The sequence below is a fragment of the Penicillium antarcticum genome, assembly GCF_028974205.1.
Source record: "Penicillium antarcticum strain IBT 31339 chromosome Unknown utg000005l_segment0_segment0, whole genome shotgun sequence".
Lineage (NCBI taxonomy): Eukaryota > Fungi > Ascomycota > Eurotiomycetes > Eurotiales > Aspergillaceae > Penicillium > Penicillium antarcticum.
In genome coordinates this window covers 2740188-2755454 of record NW_026695303.1, presented here as the reverse complement: position 1 = coordinate 2755454, position 15267 = coordinate 2740188, and the positions used below count along the sequence as shown (strand labels likewise).

The following is a 15267-nucleotide window of genomic DNA, read 5'->3' as shown; positions in this document are numbered from 1 at the left end:
GTTCGCGTCCCGACACGTGCCCCTGACCTCATATTTCCCCAGGGTTTCCAGGCTTCACAGGGCTTCATTCTTAAGGTCCTCACTCAACCATGGACGGGTATGTTGATTCTTGAAGGCTGATGAACTTTTGCTGATGGAATACTCAAGCCTTTCTGGTGGAATCAGGCAGTTCGCTTTTCAGAAGCTCGCTGCGTTGGCAGTCGAGTCCCCCCGCGATGGGACGGAGCTCACTCGCCTCGCGCAGCAGTCTCAACCCGCTCGCCAAACTGATGGTACTCTCAATGGAGTCTTGAAAGACCAGGCCCCTACCTCGCGGGTTCCGATGGTGTGTCTATGTTGCCCTTGCGCATCACCGCGGTAGTGGTGCAGGCTAACTTCTGACAGGGAGTCCGCGAACTACATGTCCTTCTAGCCCTATGCAAGGCGGCCACGTCGGTCAATGATGCAGACAATGCCTTTCAACTGGCCTCGCAACTCTCCCGGTACCTGCCAGAATCTCACAGCCAACTGTTTCGGTCTTCGCCCTTCCTTCATAGTATAAAACCGTCCCCGTGGGAGACCCTCACACACAATCTGGCCCTGGCACTCTTGTCACTGGCCACGAAGTACCCAGCAACTCGCAAGACAGCTCTTGATGCAGTGCACGGATATTTGAACAACTGCGCGCAAGCTATCAATGCGGTCACGCCTTTCCAATATTCCAAGTCCGATGGACATGGCGTGGTCCATGAGTCCGTGGCTGTTCTTTCAATCGCAGTCTCACTCGTCGGATTTATGGAGGCAGCAGCCCAGTACACCTCTATATGGCTAGCGAGCGAGAAACTGCGGATAGTCGATCATCTACGCTCGATGCTATCGGAGCCCTTCATAATCGCAGTTGAGACGGCTTCCTCCACCCTTCGCAGTACTCACACTGCAGAGCCCGCGTTCAGAGACTGGAGAAAATACACTCGTCGATACGCTGCCCATGGCCGCCCATTGGGCGCTATGCTCGTTCAAGAGGGCTTCATGCGCTTTGTGAAGTCATGCGCAGCTTCTCTGATGGGATCCCAGCACTTGACTGATGAACAGCTTTTAGATGACTACATGACGGGTGTCGGCATTGCAAAGAGCTACGATGAGGATGATATTGCTCTCATCGAGCGTGTCACTGATATCATCAGCGAAGAAATCCACTTGCTCGAAGACGGCGCTGATTACTTGAAAGTCGGCTCCCCCTGGCAGCAGCGTCTTGCCTTTTCCGTCAAGGGACATGCGTTGGTTGGATTTCTTAACTGCGTGATCCTTGGCGAAGATGCGACTAATAACGATGTACTGCTGTCCTGGCTCGAGGATGCATTGCTTGACCCCCAGCAAATGTCAAATGTGGAATTGGCCGTAACTTCTTTGAAATGTACTGCAATCGTGGCAAGAATGTCGCCAAACGGTGCCTCCATCGGAAGGCGCTGCCTCTTGCGGTTCCTTTCTCAGGGCGGCGTGTCAGCACGCCAAACCGTCGCAGTTGCCTCCCGATGCCTCGCCCAGATTCTGACTATCCTTTCCGAGGATGCAGTGATTACAACACTATATTCACTTGGAAATGCGTTGAGCCCGGCCACCAATGTTGATCAATCGAGCCAGGACCAGCTCGCTGGAGATCATACCGGATTGGGCATGAATCTGGAAGGTTACAAGAAGACTGGGAGCCAGACATCCCTAGCCGTTGAAGGCGAAGACGAGACTGTGACTCACAGAAATGTGATCCATGCCATCGTTACAATTGCGACTAGCTGCAACGATGACAAGATCAGCGCGTTGGCCCAGTCTATGCTTCTTCAAAAGATTGGTAAGATCGATGTTGCAGTGGATGCGTATATCATCCAGGAGACTGCAGTTCTTGCGCTCAGTGGAGGTCAAGCCGAGTTCCAGCTTTTGTTGAAGTTCTACACTCGTGTCTATCTTGACGGCATCAACAAGGGATTAGACGCTATATCTGATGCTGTACAATGCGCTATGACCTATCTTTCAGTCACCTTGGACCAAAAGTCGCCTCTCCACCGGATCTATTTGATCCATCTGCTAGAAAGCATCATCAACAAGGGTGATGTGCCAGACCTGGATCATGAGCGTCACAAGGAGGTTGTCTTTTCTGCAGATGATATCACTCCGCTGTTGAAGCCACTTGCTTTGCTCGTTTCTTCTAAGGGTAATACTAGCGGTGATTCCTGGTCAGTTCTGGAATACGATGACACCATTCTGTCTTTGTTCCGTGATGTTTGGTTCAACATTGCCATCCACGGAATATCACTCAGCTCCAGCATTGCCCAAAAGCATCACAAGGAGCTTCGTCTTCTTGCACATCATTCCCCGCCATTGGTTGCTGGAAACCACATGGAATCGCTAGAGAGTGACGTGGAACTTAACACAGTGCTCAGGCGCGGCGCAGGACCACAGCGTATAATGGAACAGAAGAGAGCTTTAATTTCGGAGCTTCCTGGTCGGGATTCAGACATCAAGAGAATGGATTACCCAAGGGCAGTGTTCCTTAACGCCGTACTCCTGTTTGAGAGCCTTCGCGCGTCGTCTGGAGATTCCACTAAGATCCTCGACTACTTCCTGGATCCTGCACTGACCACTCCGGAGATGGTCATTTGCATGAACGCCGTCGCAGAAAAGGTGGTTACCTGCTATTTGTCCCTCACGCTATCAGGAGAGCATGATAACTTCTCAGCCCCTTACTTGTCCAAGCAGCTTGCTGAATTCTTGGTGTCCTGCTGTCATCGCATTGAAAGGGTTCAAAGCATTGCGACCCTGTGTGCTGACAAGATCATTCGCGAATGCCCTTCAGCGCTATGCGAAAAGCACTCCCTCTTTGCCTTGCTTGAAATTCTCACTGTCATGTGGTCTTCCTGTTTGCAAGGCGAACTTGATGAGTTTGATTGGAAGTCATCTTTGGTCTCCCCTATGGGAATTGTTAAGGTCGAACTGCCTGACAATTATGCGCTGAGAAAGGCGACCCTGGATCGGTTCCATGCGAAAGCCAGGGGTTGGGTGATTGCCGTCTTGAATATCGCCCCATTGGACATTAAGGGATTGCTACAGACTTATCTCTCCGAGTACGACGATGATGGCGGCTATGGACACATCTCTATAGGCCGTTCTTTTGCACTTGAGATGGGCTCCATCATACCACAGAGCGACCCGCGACTTGGATCAATTGATATTCACGGCAGCAGCGAAATCAATGTAGCATCTGATTTCATGGCGCTGTACACAACACGTCAAAAGTACCGCCGTCCGGACATGCCTGCTATCAATGGTTTGGAGGGAGAGATCTACAGGAATTATGATCTGAAGCCTCACGCCAGTCTTCTGCCCGAGTCCGCTGATGCCCTGGATCCGGAAGAGGCCCTCGCTAGTCTGTACAGACGGAGTTTCGATAACGAAAACATCCCTCTTGTTGAAGTTAGAGATGCTCTTCGGCAGGCTGCAAGCCTCATTTGTAGCAGCAGCAAGCCCAGGCTGTCTGTGATTCACTATTTGGTTGCTTTGCCGTTCCAGATTTTCACCAAGGACACCATTAAGCTAGGTGTTTCGCTTTGGCTCGGGGTCATTCACGAGAACCCAAGCACTGAACCACGGATCTTCTCTGAAGTCATCGAAGCTTGGGAGAGAAGTATCTACCGCCGCAAGGGGTTGTTCGATCCCTCCTTTGCCTATCTTGACCCCCTGCACACGAAGATCGAGCTACTGCCAACTGACAAGGATCTTATGCTTCGAATGCAGCAAAAGGCCCAAGATACTCTCTCTCCACACTTGCGAGTTCTTCAATTCTTCGAGAGTCATTTTAATGCTATCCGCCTGAGTAACCTACAAGACCAGCAGCTGTTCTGTCGATTGGTCAGCAGTACTGTCATTGGTTTGACCAAAACCGGGTGTCATCCTTTGGCCAGAGAAATTCATTTCCGCATTATAATATTCGGACTCAAGGTTCTCAGACACCTTAGTCCCCGCAACAGTGGTGCCTCGTGGAAACTCAAGGACCAGATTTTGTCTGCTGCTTTGAGCTGGTTCAAGCATGCCCCAAGATGGTCATTTGGAGGAAATCGACTTCAGATTAAGGCCGAAGACAAGATTCTTAACGACATGACAATGGAATTGCGAGGCGTTGCTGGCATTGCCGCGGTAGCCCAAGGATCGTACAAGTCATTACAGGCCAAGCAAGACTTGCTACAGATCCTCGTAGACAACGAGCGCACACGTCTTCGGGTTTGGCTGTTCCCCCTGGAGCCTGAGCGCAAGCACCACATGCCTATTATTGGAGGCAAGAGCCCTGTTGACGGCCCTGTATCGTACCTTCGACTGGCCTGGGCCGAAAGTCCTGGGCTGGCTATCCAGATGGCTACTCGTTTCCCATCGCCCAAGATGCAAAGTGATGTCAGATGGTTGATCCTCAATTTCCCCGAGAAGGTCATTGAGGAGCCAAGTGCTCTTGAGATCATGTTTGACAGCTGTCTGCCTGCGGACGTTACTTTCCAGTTAAAGTACCTCTTGTACTGGGCTCCTGTCACTCCCACTGAAGCCATCACATACTTTTTGCCTGCCTATGGCAACCACCCTTACATCTTGCAGTACGCCATGCGGGCACTGGAGAGCTACTCAATGGATGTCCGATTCTACTTTGTGCCTCAATTGGTCCAGGCTCTGCGTTACGATGCTTTGGGCTACGTTGAGCGCTACATCCTTGAGACAGCCAAGTTGTCCCAGCTGTTCGCTCACCAAGTGATTTGGAACATGAAGGCCAACTCTTACAAGGATGAGGAGTCTCAAATTCCTGATCCCCTCAAACCGACTCTCGACCGTTTCCTAGAGAACCTCATCTCAAGCTTTTCGTATGAAGAGCGCGCCTTCTACGAAAAAGAGTTCTCCTTCTTCAATGAAGTCACAGGCGTCTCAGGCAAACTGCGCCCTTACATTAAGAGGAGCAAGCCCGAGAAGAAGGAGAAGATTGAGGAAGAGTTGCGCAAGATTAAGGTCGAGGTTGGAGTCTATCTCCCTAGTAATCCCGACGGTGTCGTCGTTGGAATTGACCGCAAGTCCGGCAAGCCGTTGCAAAGTCACGCCAAGGCACCTTACATGGCGACTTTCCGTATCCAAAAGACCAGACCTCGTCTTGACAAGGTTGATGCGACTGGTTCTCAGCCCCATGAGCACCAGCGCCAATTGACTAGCCATTCTCATTCTCATTCTCATTCTCAATCTCAAACACATAATCAGAATGAGTCTGATCAGGAGACATACGAGGTTTGGCAGTCGGCAATTTTCAAGGTCGGCGATGACTGTCGTCAGGACATGCTTGCCCTGCAGATGATTGCTGCCTTCCGAAGCATCTTCACCAGTGTCGGACTGGACGTCTGGGTCTTCCCTTACAGAGTGACTTCCACAGCCCCTGGCTGCGGTGTGATCGACGTCCTCCCCAACTCGATTTCCCGAGACATGCTCGGTCGTGAGGCTGTCAACGGTCTGTATGACTACTTTGTCTCCAAGTACGGAGGCGAGGACTCAATCCGCTTCCAGGAAGCCCGTACCAACTTCGTCAAGAGTATGGCCGCCTACTCGGTCATTTCCTACCTGCTGCAATTCAAGGACCGACACAACGGAAACATCATGGTCGACGACGCTGGTCATATCATCCACATCGATTTCGGTTTTTGCTTCGACATTGCTCCCGGTGGTGTGCGCTTCGAACGTGCTCCCTTCAAGTTGACCTCCGAGATGGTCGCCGTCATGAGTGGAACTCATAACCCGGCCCATCATCAGGGCGGAAACTCGGGCATCAACCTGCCTGGTGCGAACTCGCACAACCCGACTAATACCCAGCCTTACCGCTGGTTCGAGTCGCTGGTTGTCAAGGCGTTCCTGGCGTCGCGTCCTTATAGCACGAAGCTGGCGCATATTGTGTCCCTCATGCTTGATAGTGGTTTGCCCTGCTTCAAGCCTGAGACTTTGAAGAACTTCCGTGACCGGTTTGTTTTGGATAAGAGTGAGCGTGATGCCGCGGAGTATATGCGTGAACTTGTGCGCAAGTCTTACATGAGTGTCTCGACTAAGGGTTATGATCAATTCCAGCTGATGACCAACGGAATTCCTTACTAATATTGATTTGTTTTATTCTGATTTGGCAATACAGTTGCATTTTAATATTACTTTTCAATTCTGGTTATTGTTGACTATCTACACTTTCTTTTTGATGACATAGTTCCAACCCCAACTCCTAACTATAAGTAAACCCCCAAAACAACAAGAAACAAGCTTATTACTCTTGGTGCCAGCTCGACAACAAAGGGTGGTTGACGTCACGACTTCGTCGCAACCACGACATCCCGAGCCGTTCGCTTCTTCTTCTTCTTCTTCTTCTGCTTCTTCTTCGGACGAATCTCCGGACGAATCTAGCATTGTTGAACTATAGACAATTGACCTGTAGGACAACACCTAGAGAAGATCAAGCAATAGGTCTCCATGTAAAATTCTATATCTATCTCGGAGTAGACATGCGCTTTTGCTAACCTACATCACTCAAAAAACAGGTCCCCACGGTGGCGCATCCAATCCATGACGGTTTCATTAGACCCGAGCTTATTCCGCCAGTGGCAATATGACGATGCAAAGACACACGCCAGGCCCAAGTCCCTTATAACACGCTAGTGGCCGGGACATAGATCGTATTCTGGTAGTCCGAACGCCATTCACTTTATCCCGACCAATCCGGGCTTTTTGTCAACTATAACCCCTTGAGATTGTTTCCACGTTATACAGGTCTGTTTTTGGGCTTCGTGTTCAGAATGAAGATCCCATTCCTCCCAAAGGCTGGCAATGACGGGGCTGAGTCTCCGCCACTGACTGATATATCGGGGGATTCGTCTGCTGCGGATCGCGAGAAGAGAACCTCTTCTTTGGATGACAGACATGTACCTTGGGTGACGTGGCGGTCTGTGTTGCTCGGTGCTTTTGTTTCCATTGGTGGTATTATCTTTGGATATGATACTGGTCAGATTTCAGGATTCTTGGAGATGAAGAATTTCAAGGAGCGGTTTGCTCAGCTTCAGCCGGATGGAAATTATAAGTTCAGTAATGTTCGATCGGGATTGATTGTTTCCATGGTATGTGAATTGGTCACTGGAGAGATGGCTTGAAGCTGACCTTGGCTTTGTAGCTCTCTATCGGTACTTTGATCGGAGCCCTACTCGCTGGTCCATTGACAGACTGGATTGGCCGGAAGTGGTCTATCTTTTTTTGGTGTATCATTCTTCACGTCGGATTGATCATTCAAATCTCTTCGCCGTCGGGGAAATGGTATCAGATGATGATGGGACGGTTCGTTACTGGATTCGGTGTAGGTGCATGCTCGCTCTTGGTGCCCATGTATCAGGGTGAGATTGCACCAAGACATATCCGAGGTGCCATGGTGTGGTAAGTTTCCACATGAATGTACTCATGCCTCCAGCCCTAATAACACCTGATCAGTTCCTACCAATTGTTCGTGACATTGGGTATCTTCGTCGCATACTGCATCAACTTCGGCACAGAGTCAATGGACAACTCCGCGTCATGGAGAATCCCTCTTGGGATCACCTTCTTCTGGGGTCTTGTCTTGGGAATCGGCATCCTGTTCTTCCCCGAGAGTCCTCGATTTGATTACCGTCACGGCCGTACAGACCGAGCAAAGCGAACGATGTCCAAGCTGTATGGCGTGCCCGAGGATCATAAGGTGATCGTGCAAGAAGTCATCGAGATTCAGGAGCAGCTGGATGCCGAGAAGGGATCTCGGGGTGGATGGCATGGCTGGATCGAAATGTTTCAGGGCCCGCGGATGAAATACCGTATCATCCTTGGTGTGGTACTTCAGGCACTGCAGCAGTTGACGGGTGCCAATTACTTCTTCTACTATGTAAGACTCACCCAAGTCGGCAGCCGGCAGATTCAATAAATACAAACCGAGGCTAACACCAACCAGGGCACGGTAATCTTCAACGGGGCCGGCATCAGTAACACATATGTCACACAGATGATCCTGGGTGGCGTCAATTTCGGCACGACCTTTGGTGGCTTGTATGTGATCGAGCACTTTGGCCGGCGCAAGTCACTCATGACAGGCGGCATCTGGATGTTCGTCTGTTTCATGGTCTTTGCTTCTGTGGGCCACTTCTCCCTAGATGTCCAAAACCCGCCCAACACCCCCGGTGCTGGTAAGGCCATGGTGGTCTTCGCCTGTCTGTTCATCACTGGCTTTGCAATGACCTGGGGACCGATGGTGTGGGCTATTGTCGCCGAGTTGTATCCATCGCGGTACCGAGCACGGGCGATGGCCCTGGCGACAGCCTCGAATTGGCTGTGGAACTTCCTAATTGGGTTCTTCACGCCGTTTATCACGGGTGATATTGATTTTGCATATGGATATGTGTTTGCTGGATGCCTGTTCTTTGCGGTTATCATCGTGTACTTCTTTGTTATCGAGGGCAAGGGCAAGACCCTCGAAGAGATGGATATGATGTATGTCATGCGAGTGCCGCCATGGAAGAGCAGCAAGTGGCAGCCCCCACCACCGGAGGAACGGCTTACTACCGATCAGCTTGTGGATCGGAAGGTGGCGAAGAAGTACAACAAAGAGGAGGAGAGTGCAGCAAGCAAGAAGCAGGGAGAGGTTCCCGGTCATGCTCATGCTGAGAACCCGGTAGATGATGCGGGGGCTGGGCCGTCGAATGCGTAATGTGAGGTGTGAAGTGTTGTGGAGGGAGCAGGAAAAGTGCAATGGTGTGAAGTGAGATATGGGGCCGAAGGAGGAGGGGGAAAACAGTAAATAGGTTTACAGTATAGACCACTCATTTGGACCTAGTTTGAAGTGAAGTATTTCTCAAGTTCATGCCAATTTGGTAGTCATATATCGGTAAGAATAGAATCATCTCCATCTCCAGGATGGGATGGATAATGAATGCTCAAGATCATAAACGCCGTGGTCCCAAGGCTCAAAAAAAATGGTGACCGTCCTCCCCCTCCATCATTTGATACAATGTACCTATTTGCGAATGGAAAATGGGAAGACACGTCAAGATGGAAACCCAGGCCAGTCTGTGTACTGGCAAATACAAGAAAACAAGAAGATGAAGAGTTGAAAAAGGCCAAGACAGCTCACAATATACTTCCCTGAATGGCCCCAGGGACTTATTCCATAAAGTCGCCCCTGAGGATTTTCTCCTGGAAGAAGTCGGGCTTGTTCTGCTTGGCCTGTCGGGGCATTTCCCGACCGGGTTGCTCCATGGAGGCAATGGACGCGGCACGCTGGTGGTAGCCGGACTGGCGCTGTTGGGCCTGTGGGGAGACTGGAGAACCGAGCGAGGGAGCTCGTTCGGCGCGGGACCGGAGAGCCTCGGACCAGTTGAAGCCTTCGCCTGTTGGTCGCCGCGATGCGTTAGATCTCTCATCCTGAGCTAAGGTTGAGGTACTTGCGGGAGATCGGGCAGCACTGAGGGCAGAGCCAGCGGGGGGAGAACGCGGCTTTGGCAGGGAGGGGGGGTAGTGTCTACCATTGCCTGTGCTTCCACGTGCATCACGGAGTGCCTGCGCACCAAAGGAGACCCGTCTCGCAAATTGCGAGTTGGGGGATCCCTCTGTATCCTCCGCAATCGCGTCTTCGGCGTTGGGGACAGATCCGAGTGAGCTCGAGATGCTGCCCCGGCGGAGGTTCTGGTTTCCAAAGGCTGTTTGGGTAGGGGATCCTGAGAGTCCCAATGTGCTGATGGACAGCCGGCGTTGGTTGCCTTGATTGGCCTGGCTGGTTTGGTTGGTATTGCTCGACTTGGAGAAGATATCAGCGATGGAACCCCGGCGCTGGCGGTTCCCGGAGTTGGGAACAGAGATGGGAGAAGTGCGATCGTTCGACATGGTGGGTGGGTGTGGGTGGATCTTAGGGAGGATCTGAGAGAAAGTAGAGAACCTCGGACGGACTAGCCGCCCTTTGCATATAATGTGAAGTGAAGAGGGAAGAGTGAAGAGTGAAGAGTGAGGAGGAGAGAATGGATGAGAGTAGAGAAAAGGGAATGTGTGGTGCCACGCAGGGGAGGGGGTGCAGAAAACAGTTAAGCTCAGGATCTGGGGTAGAGTGGCGTTAGTGGGGAGTGATGATGTCGATGATTCGTTTATTAGTTAGTTTACTTAGACTTATTTTAGTATGATCGAATTGTGTGATCTCTCGATTTGTCTATCATGGTCTGACCTCTCTGGTCTCTTGGTGATGCTAATTCTGTTGCTACTAATGTCTAATGCTATCAAATTACTCATGGTGACTTCATACCCCTTGAGGTGAACATATTTAGGAAGTGGAATGAAACTAGCGTGTGCGCGCATCATTTCCCGCGTTCAAAGAAAGAAATTGACGTACATCGTATATTGCTCGTTTCCCGTAAAGAGGATTTGATCCTTTTTGTATCCAACCGGAAGACTCCCAGTCTGAATGACCGATCGAAAGGCCTTCAAGGAAGGTGAAATAGCTGAATCAGCTTCCGGCCGATCGTCGGTTCGATTTCGGTGCCATCGCGAGCGATTTTGACCTCGCGATTGGCATTCCAAGGGTTGCGCAACCCTCGAGTGCGGTGGAAGGGCACTCGTTCTGTTGATACCCACTGGATGCGGAAGGGTTTGCCAAAGGATTGTCCCTCCTCGTCTTCTGGCTCAACACTCTTCTCGCTGTGGGTATCGTCGTTTTCGTCTCCGGAGGATTCCACCTCCCAGAATATTGTTCCTCGCACCGAATCATCGATGATTCGCCCGCGGGGTGCCGTCGAGGTGGCTATCGTTAAGGTCACGTCGAGATCGTCGGGGTCGCCGGGGGGAGGGTCGGGTCGTGGAGGTACTTCGAGGGCTAACTCTTCGTCGTCGCTGATGGGCGACATCATGCGAGCATAGCCAAAATACTCGCCGGACTTGTTGGCTGAGAAGATTAAATATACGTAATCGGCGGTCTACTACAGTCAGCCGGAATCGTCAAATGTAAATGTGATCTCACTTACCTCATATGCTTGATTCATCGCCGCCTCATTATGTGACTGTGTGGCCCAAATGCCACTTTGCCGGCTCAACTCGAGGTCCTCCACCGTCAAACTCTTAACAATAAAATACCGATCCACCACCCGCGCAGGGGGAGGTTGCTGTCCCGTAGCCGGCGATGTAGAACTGATCTCCCCAATTGTGGACTCGTCTCTTGGTTCCGTTGCGATATCCTCCGGTCGAGGGCGAAGATTCGCTGGAGGAACCGTAGGCACAGAGCCAGGTGCAGAAAATCCTTTGCGTAGTCGGCAGACAACACGTACGCCCTGAAATCGGGAATCGTGGAATCTTGCCAGCGCTGTCACACAAGCTGCAGCCGACTTATAGTTCACAAAGGCACAATTGCTTTTTGAAATCAAAAACACACTCTCGATATCGTTGGTCGCATCTTGCGAAAAGTGATCCTTGAGATCCATCACATTGGCCCCCGGGGGGAGATTGCCAACCCAGAGGGCATGTCCTGATTGCTTCGGTTTTCGGGGTGGTCCTCGGGGTGTGCTCGGGGTGGATGGGGTCGAGTGTAGAGAAGTGTCTAACCCCAAAGGAGGTGGTTAGTGACATGCTTGTGAAAATAAAGAGGTCAAATACTTACCTGAAAGAAGTGTTTGGGGTACTGATTTCATGGGGTTTGAGCCGTCTACTATAGTCTTAGAGACGTCATATTCCAAATCCGCAGCACGCTTGTCGGCTTCTTTTCGCAAAGAGCCCGGTTTCGGTGAGATTTGTGCATGGGAAATTGATCCGGACGGGAGCATTTGCCCAGCAAGAGGCACTCCACAGGGAGCACCATAGGCCGACTGGGGATAGTATCCTGGACCATATGGGGGCGCCTGTCCTGGGCCGACACTTTGCATAGATGGATTTGACACATATGGTTGGTAATGAGTGCCATGCCGAGGTTGGCCTGGATGTTGTGGAATCGCATATGGTGGATAGGCTGGGTAAGGGACAGCATATGCCATCCCTCCGGTGTTGTGTCCATATGGAGCCATAGGTATGGGCGGCATGGGATACATCATGCCCTGTCCATGAGCCGGATATTGAGACATTGGTTGTTCATATTGCTGTGAATGATGACCTGGGAGAGCGTATGCCATGTTACCCATGTTCATGGGAGACGAATTCGGATTGTTTCCATAGCGGGCTTCCGTGAAGCCGGAATGATGCCTGGCATTGGAAAGTCGCGCGGATTGAACAGGTGTTGCACCTGTAACGGAATATTTTGTCAATACCTTCTTGTGTGGCCGGGACTTGAAACATTTCAAAGAAGATCGCACCAGGGAGGACTGACCCGGTGTCTGAATTTGCCTCGCAGTTGATTCTGATACCGGGTTCCGGTCGGCTGTCTTGTCTGGAGGATCATCGCCCATGGGGGCCGCTGTTAACAAGTATGGGACAAAGAAGTTGGCACTCCCTACAGTACTTTAGTTATAAGATTTCAAGGTGTCATTACTCTGTCTTACCTGTTGAGAAAGCCTTTCAAGGCTCGAGACTACTCCCAGTGTGCACAAACGCGAGAACGTCCAGCAATTGTCCAACGCTCCAAGGGCAAGAAAGATAGAGTAAACCAAGGGCACCAATTGATCCAAATGGGAGACACAGTATTCCTAGATGTAGCACCAAAGCCCTGCCCAACAAGTCAGTAAATCCAGGAAGAGTTACAAAAATGGGGAGTGAAAGTGGGAAGAAATTCGAATTTGGGGGAGGGGGGGGGGGAAGGAGTCCGAGAGACCTGTGTTCGCACTAAGCTGGGAATACTCCCCAGCCCATGGGGGAATAATAAAATAAAAAAGGCAGGTGGGACAATGAAGATATAAACAAGGAATTATAGATGGCGGTGGGTATCGGAATTGCACCGGGGGGGGATTTAGGGGCAAAACACTAACGTTCCCAAGACTATGGAGCCTCTGAAGATCAGCTTGAAGACCTAGGGCTTCTATATCTCATCTGCTTTGGATGAAACGCTGCACGTGAGACTGTGTGACTGACACCGGTCTAGACAGGAGGGGCAGACTTTCAAAAGCCGAGAGTGTGGCTGAAGAGACAGCCCAATGTAGTAGGAGGAAAATATCTCCCTGAGGGAGAGCTGCGGGTGTTTCAAAACCCAGATATAGGAGCTGTCAGAGTGGAAAAAAAGGGGAGCCGAGGTGCCTGAAATAAGGCTGCGAGAAACAAGTGGCGGATTAATGACAATTGTATTTGGGACATGAAGCCAATCAACTCTCTTGGCAAGTTGTGGCTGATGGACTTATGTCAATGGCTTAAGGATGAGGGTCTGACGAAAGAAGGAGGAGAATACGAAAATAGAAAGTGGAATTTGTATGCACTCAAAAGAGACTCACGGGTTGAACCGATGATCAAGAGAGCTTGGGTCTCGGATTCTATACTGGGTCAATGCTAAACTGGAGCACTGTCAAACATACCGTCGAGTCTAAGCGTCGTACCACCCATATACTTGGCGAATAGAGCACTGAGGATCAGAATTTGCCAGGGCCCGAGTTCAGTACCGTGTCATCTATGCATGGATCTGCCACAATGCCCACCGTGGCGAACGCAGATCGCCGAATCTTCTGCCGGAATCTGGATGGGCCAGAAATGGAAGAACATGGATAAAGGTGGGAGCTCGAATCTAGGCCAATGAGTGCAATGACCATCGCAACAATGCATGGCAGATTTGCCACTACCAGGGGTGGAGCTTTGGGGGTAAAAAAGGAAAGGAAAAAAAAAAGAAGAAAAACGGTTTCCCAGTCTGGGATGGTCTCCGTGCAAGAATTCGGAGACAAAATGTTGGATCCGACGGGCGGCGCCTCAAAAGGTCGCAAGGGGAAGCACTGGGCCGACAAAGTGTTCTGGCTGCACTCCCACTAGTTTCGATCATGATCCCGCCAATTATCAGCGTGGGATATATCGGCTCCAATCACGCTTTCACGAGCATCCTGTTTGGGAGTTGACGTGCTCGGATTTGACCTTTATTTGCCACAAAGTGACTGTCATTTGAGCAATTGTGGAGTACTATGTACTATGTACTCGATACTTTGTACCTCTAGCAATGAATCTGGTCAAGAACCAGAATTGGAGAGCAAAGTTGTCAAGGGCAGAAGTTGAAGTTGACTCCACTTATAGACCGGCATCTCAGCCCAGCCAATTAGAGAGCTGAATCTACAACTACATCTGATTCTCCTTCCATAAGATTCCTTTGATATCGTGCTGGACTCTTCGTTCTGACATGTATATGCCCTTTATCGCATGCATTGGAACCCTAAAAGGTCTTGTCCTACAGTCCTGTACAGCATACCCACTAGGTCTACGCATAGACCAATAGGCGCTGTCCAAAACAGCCAGTCAACAGACTGTGGAGAATTGTCTCTCCAGTCCAAGGTACCTTACATGTGCCGATCATCCCGTAGAGACGCGGGCCGTTACCAGTGGCATGGGAATCCTTACCTGAGCACATGTACAGGACGCCGTAGTGATGTTGGAACCATTGGCCACGGATTACCGGAGTTTATCTCCGGTCCCTCTATAGAGCAAATTGTCAACATTTACAAGACTTGACTCATATAATTGCCACTGGAAGTTCACGGGAGAACAAAGTTTGGAACTCGAACTGAATGGACTCGCAATTGACAAAGTGGCGGGCCACTTACGTGATACTCTACACTCTTATGGACACAGAGGACGCTCTTCTAGCATCTTCCAACGCAAGGAGTCATGTGATCCAACGTAAGTGGCTTAGCTTCAAGACACCTGAGGCATATGTGACGTCACATGTATCATCCACGTTACTGAACTGACTCTCAACGGTTGACCTCCATACCCTGTCATCTTCACTTCTATGACACAATCTTATAATTTCTCCACAAGAGGTTTACTTGAGACCCTATTCTAAATGAGCTGAGCTCAGATGGAACCATTCTGATATCCGAATAAATACTATGCATGTACTGTACACATGAATTGCTTTGGTGTCAGTGTCATCCGCCTATCGTCCTGTCCTAGTGGCCAATCAACACTGCCTTATTCCTAGACGGGCAATCAGGAACGAGCAATGTTCTTCCAATATCAAGTTAGTCAATCCTGGACCCGATCCGGTAGATCGCTGTGTACTCCCTTCACAGCCACCACAAGGGGGATCCTACCTGGCCAATTGATGGAGTAGAACAGATGGATCTACCTTGTCAGGGACCT

General features: G+C 50.5%; 4 protein-coding genes across 4 annotated transcripts; 2 read left to right on the top strand and 2 right to left on the bottom strand.

Moving 5' to 3' along the window:
- Nucleotides 1-89: 89 nt before the first annotated feature.
- Nucleotides 90-6135, top strand: stt4 (1-phosphatidylinositol 4-kinase STT4; the record flags this gene model as incomplete). The annotated part of the gene is made up of 3 exons (XM_058463755.1): nucleotides 90-97; nucleotides 148-325; nucleotides 385-6135. The coding sequence occupies 3 exons, from the start codon at nucleotides 90-92 to the stop codon at nucleotides 6133-6135; spliced, it is 5937 nt and encodes a 1978-aa protein (XP_058320233.1).
- A 686-nt stretch (nucleotides 6136-6821) lies between these two features.
- Nucleotides 6822-8746, top strand: N7508_005688 (sugar porter family MFS transporter; the record flags this gene model as incomplete). Its single annotated transcript, XM_058463754.1, has 4 exons — nucleotides 6822-7139; nucleotides 7193-7449; nucleotides 7504-7927; nucleotides 7994-8746. 4 exons carry the CDS (start codon nucleotides 6822-6824, stop codon nucleotides 8744-8746), a joined length of 1752 nt encoding a protein of 583 aa, XP_058320232.1.
- Nucleotides 8747-9198: 452 nt separating this feature from the next.
- Nucleotides 9199-9918, bottom strand: N7508_005687 (uncharacterized protein; the record flags this gene model as incomplete). Its single annotated transcript, XM_058463753.1, has 1 exon — nucleotides 9199-9918. One exon carries the CDS (start codon nucleotides 9916-9918, stop codon nucleotides 9199-9201), a length of 720 nt encoding a protein of 239 aa, XP_058320231.1.
- Nucleotides 9919-10505: 587 nt separating this feature from the next.
- Nucleotides 10506-12449, bottom strand: N7508_005686 (putative YT521-B-like splicing factor; the record flags this gene model as incomplete). Its single annotated transcript, XM_058463752.1, has 4 exons — nucleotides 10506-10994; nucleotides 11043-11611; nucleotides 11672-12286; nucleotides 12371-12449. 4 exons carry the CDS (start codon nucleotides 12447-12449, stop codon nucleotides 10506-10508), a joined length of 1752 nt encoding a protein of 583 aa, XP_058320230.1.
- Between the last annotated feature and the right edge of the window lie 2818 nt (nucleotides 12450-15267).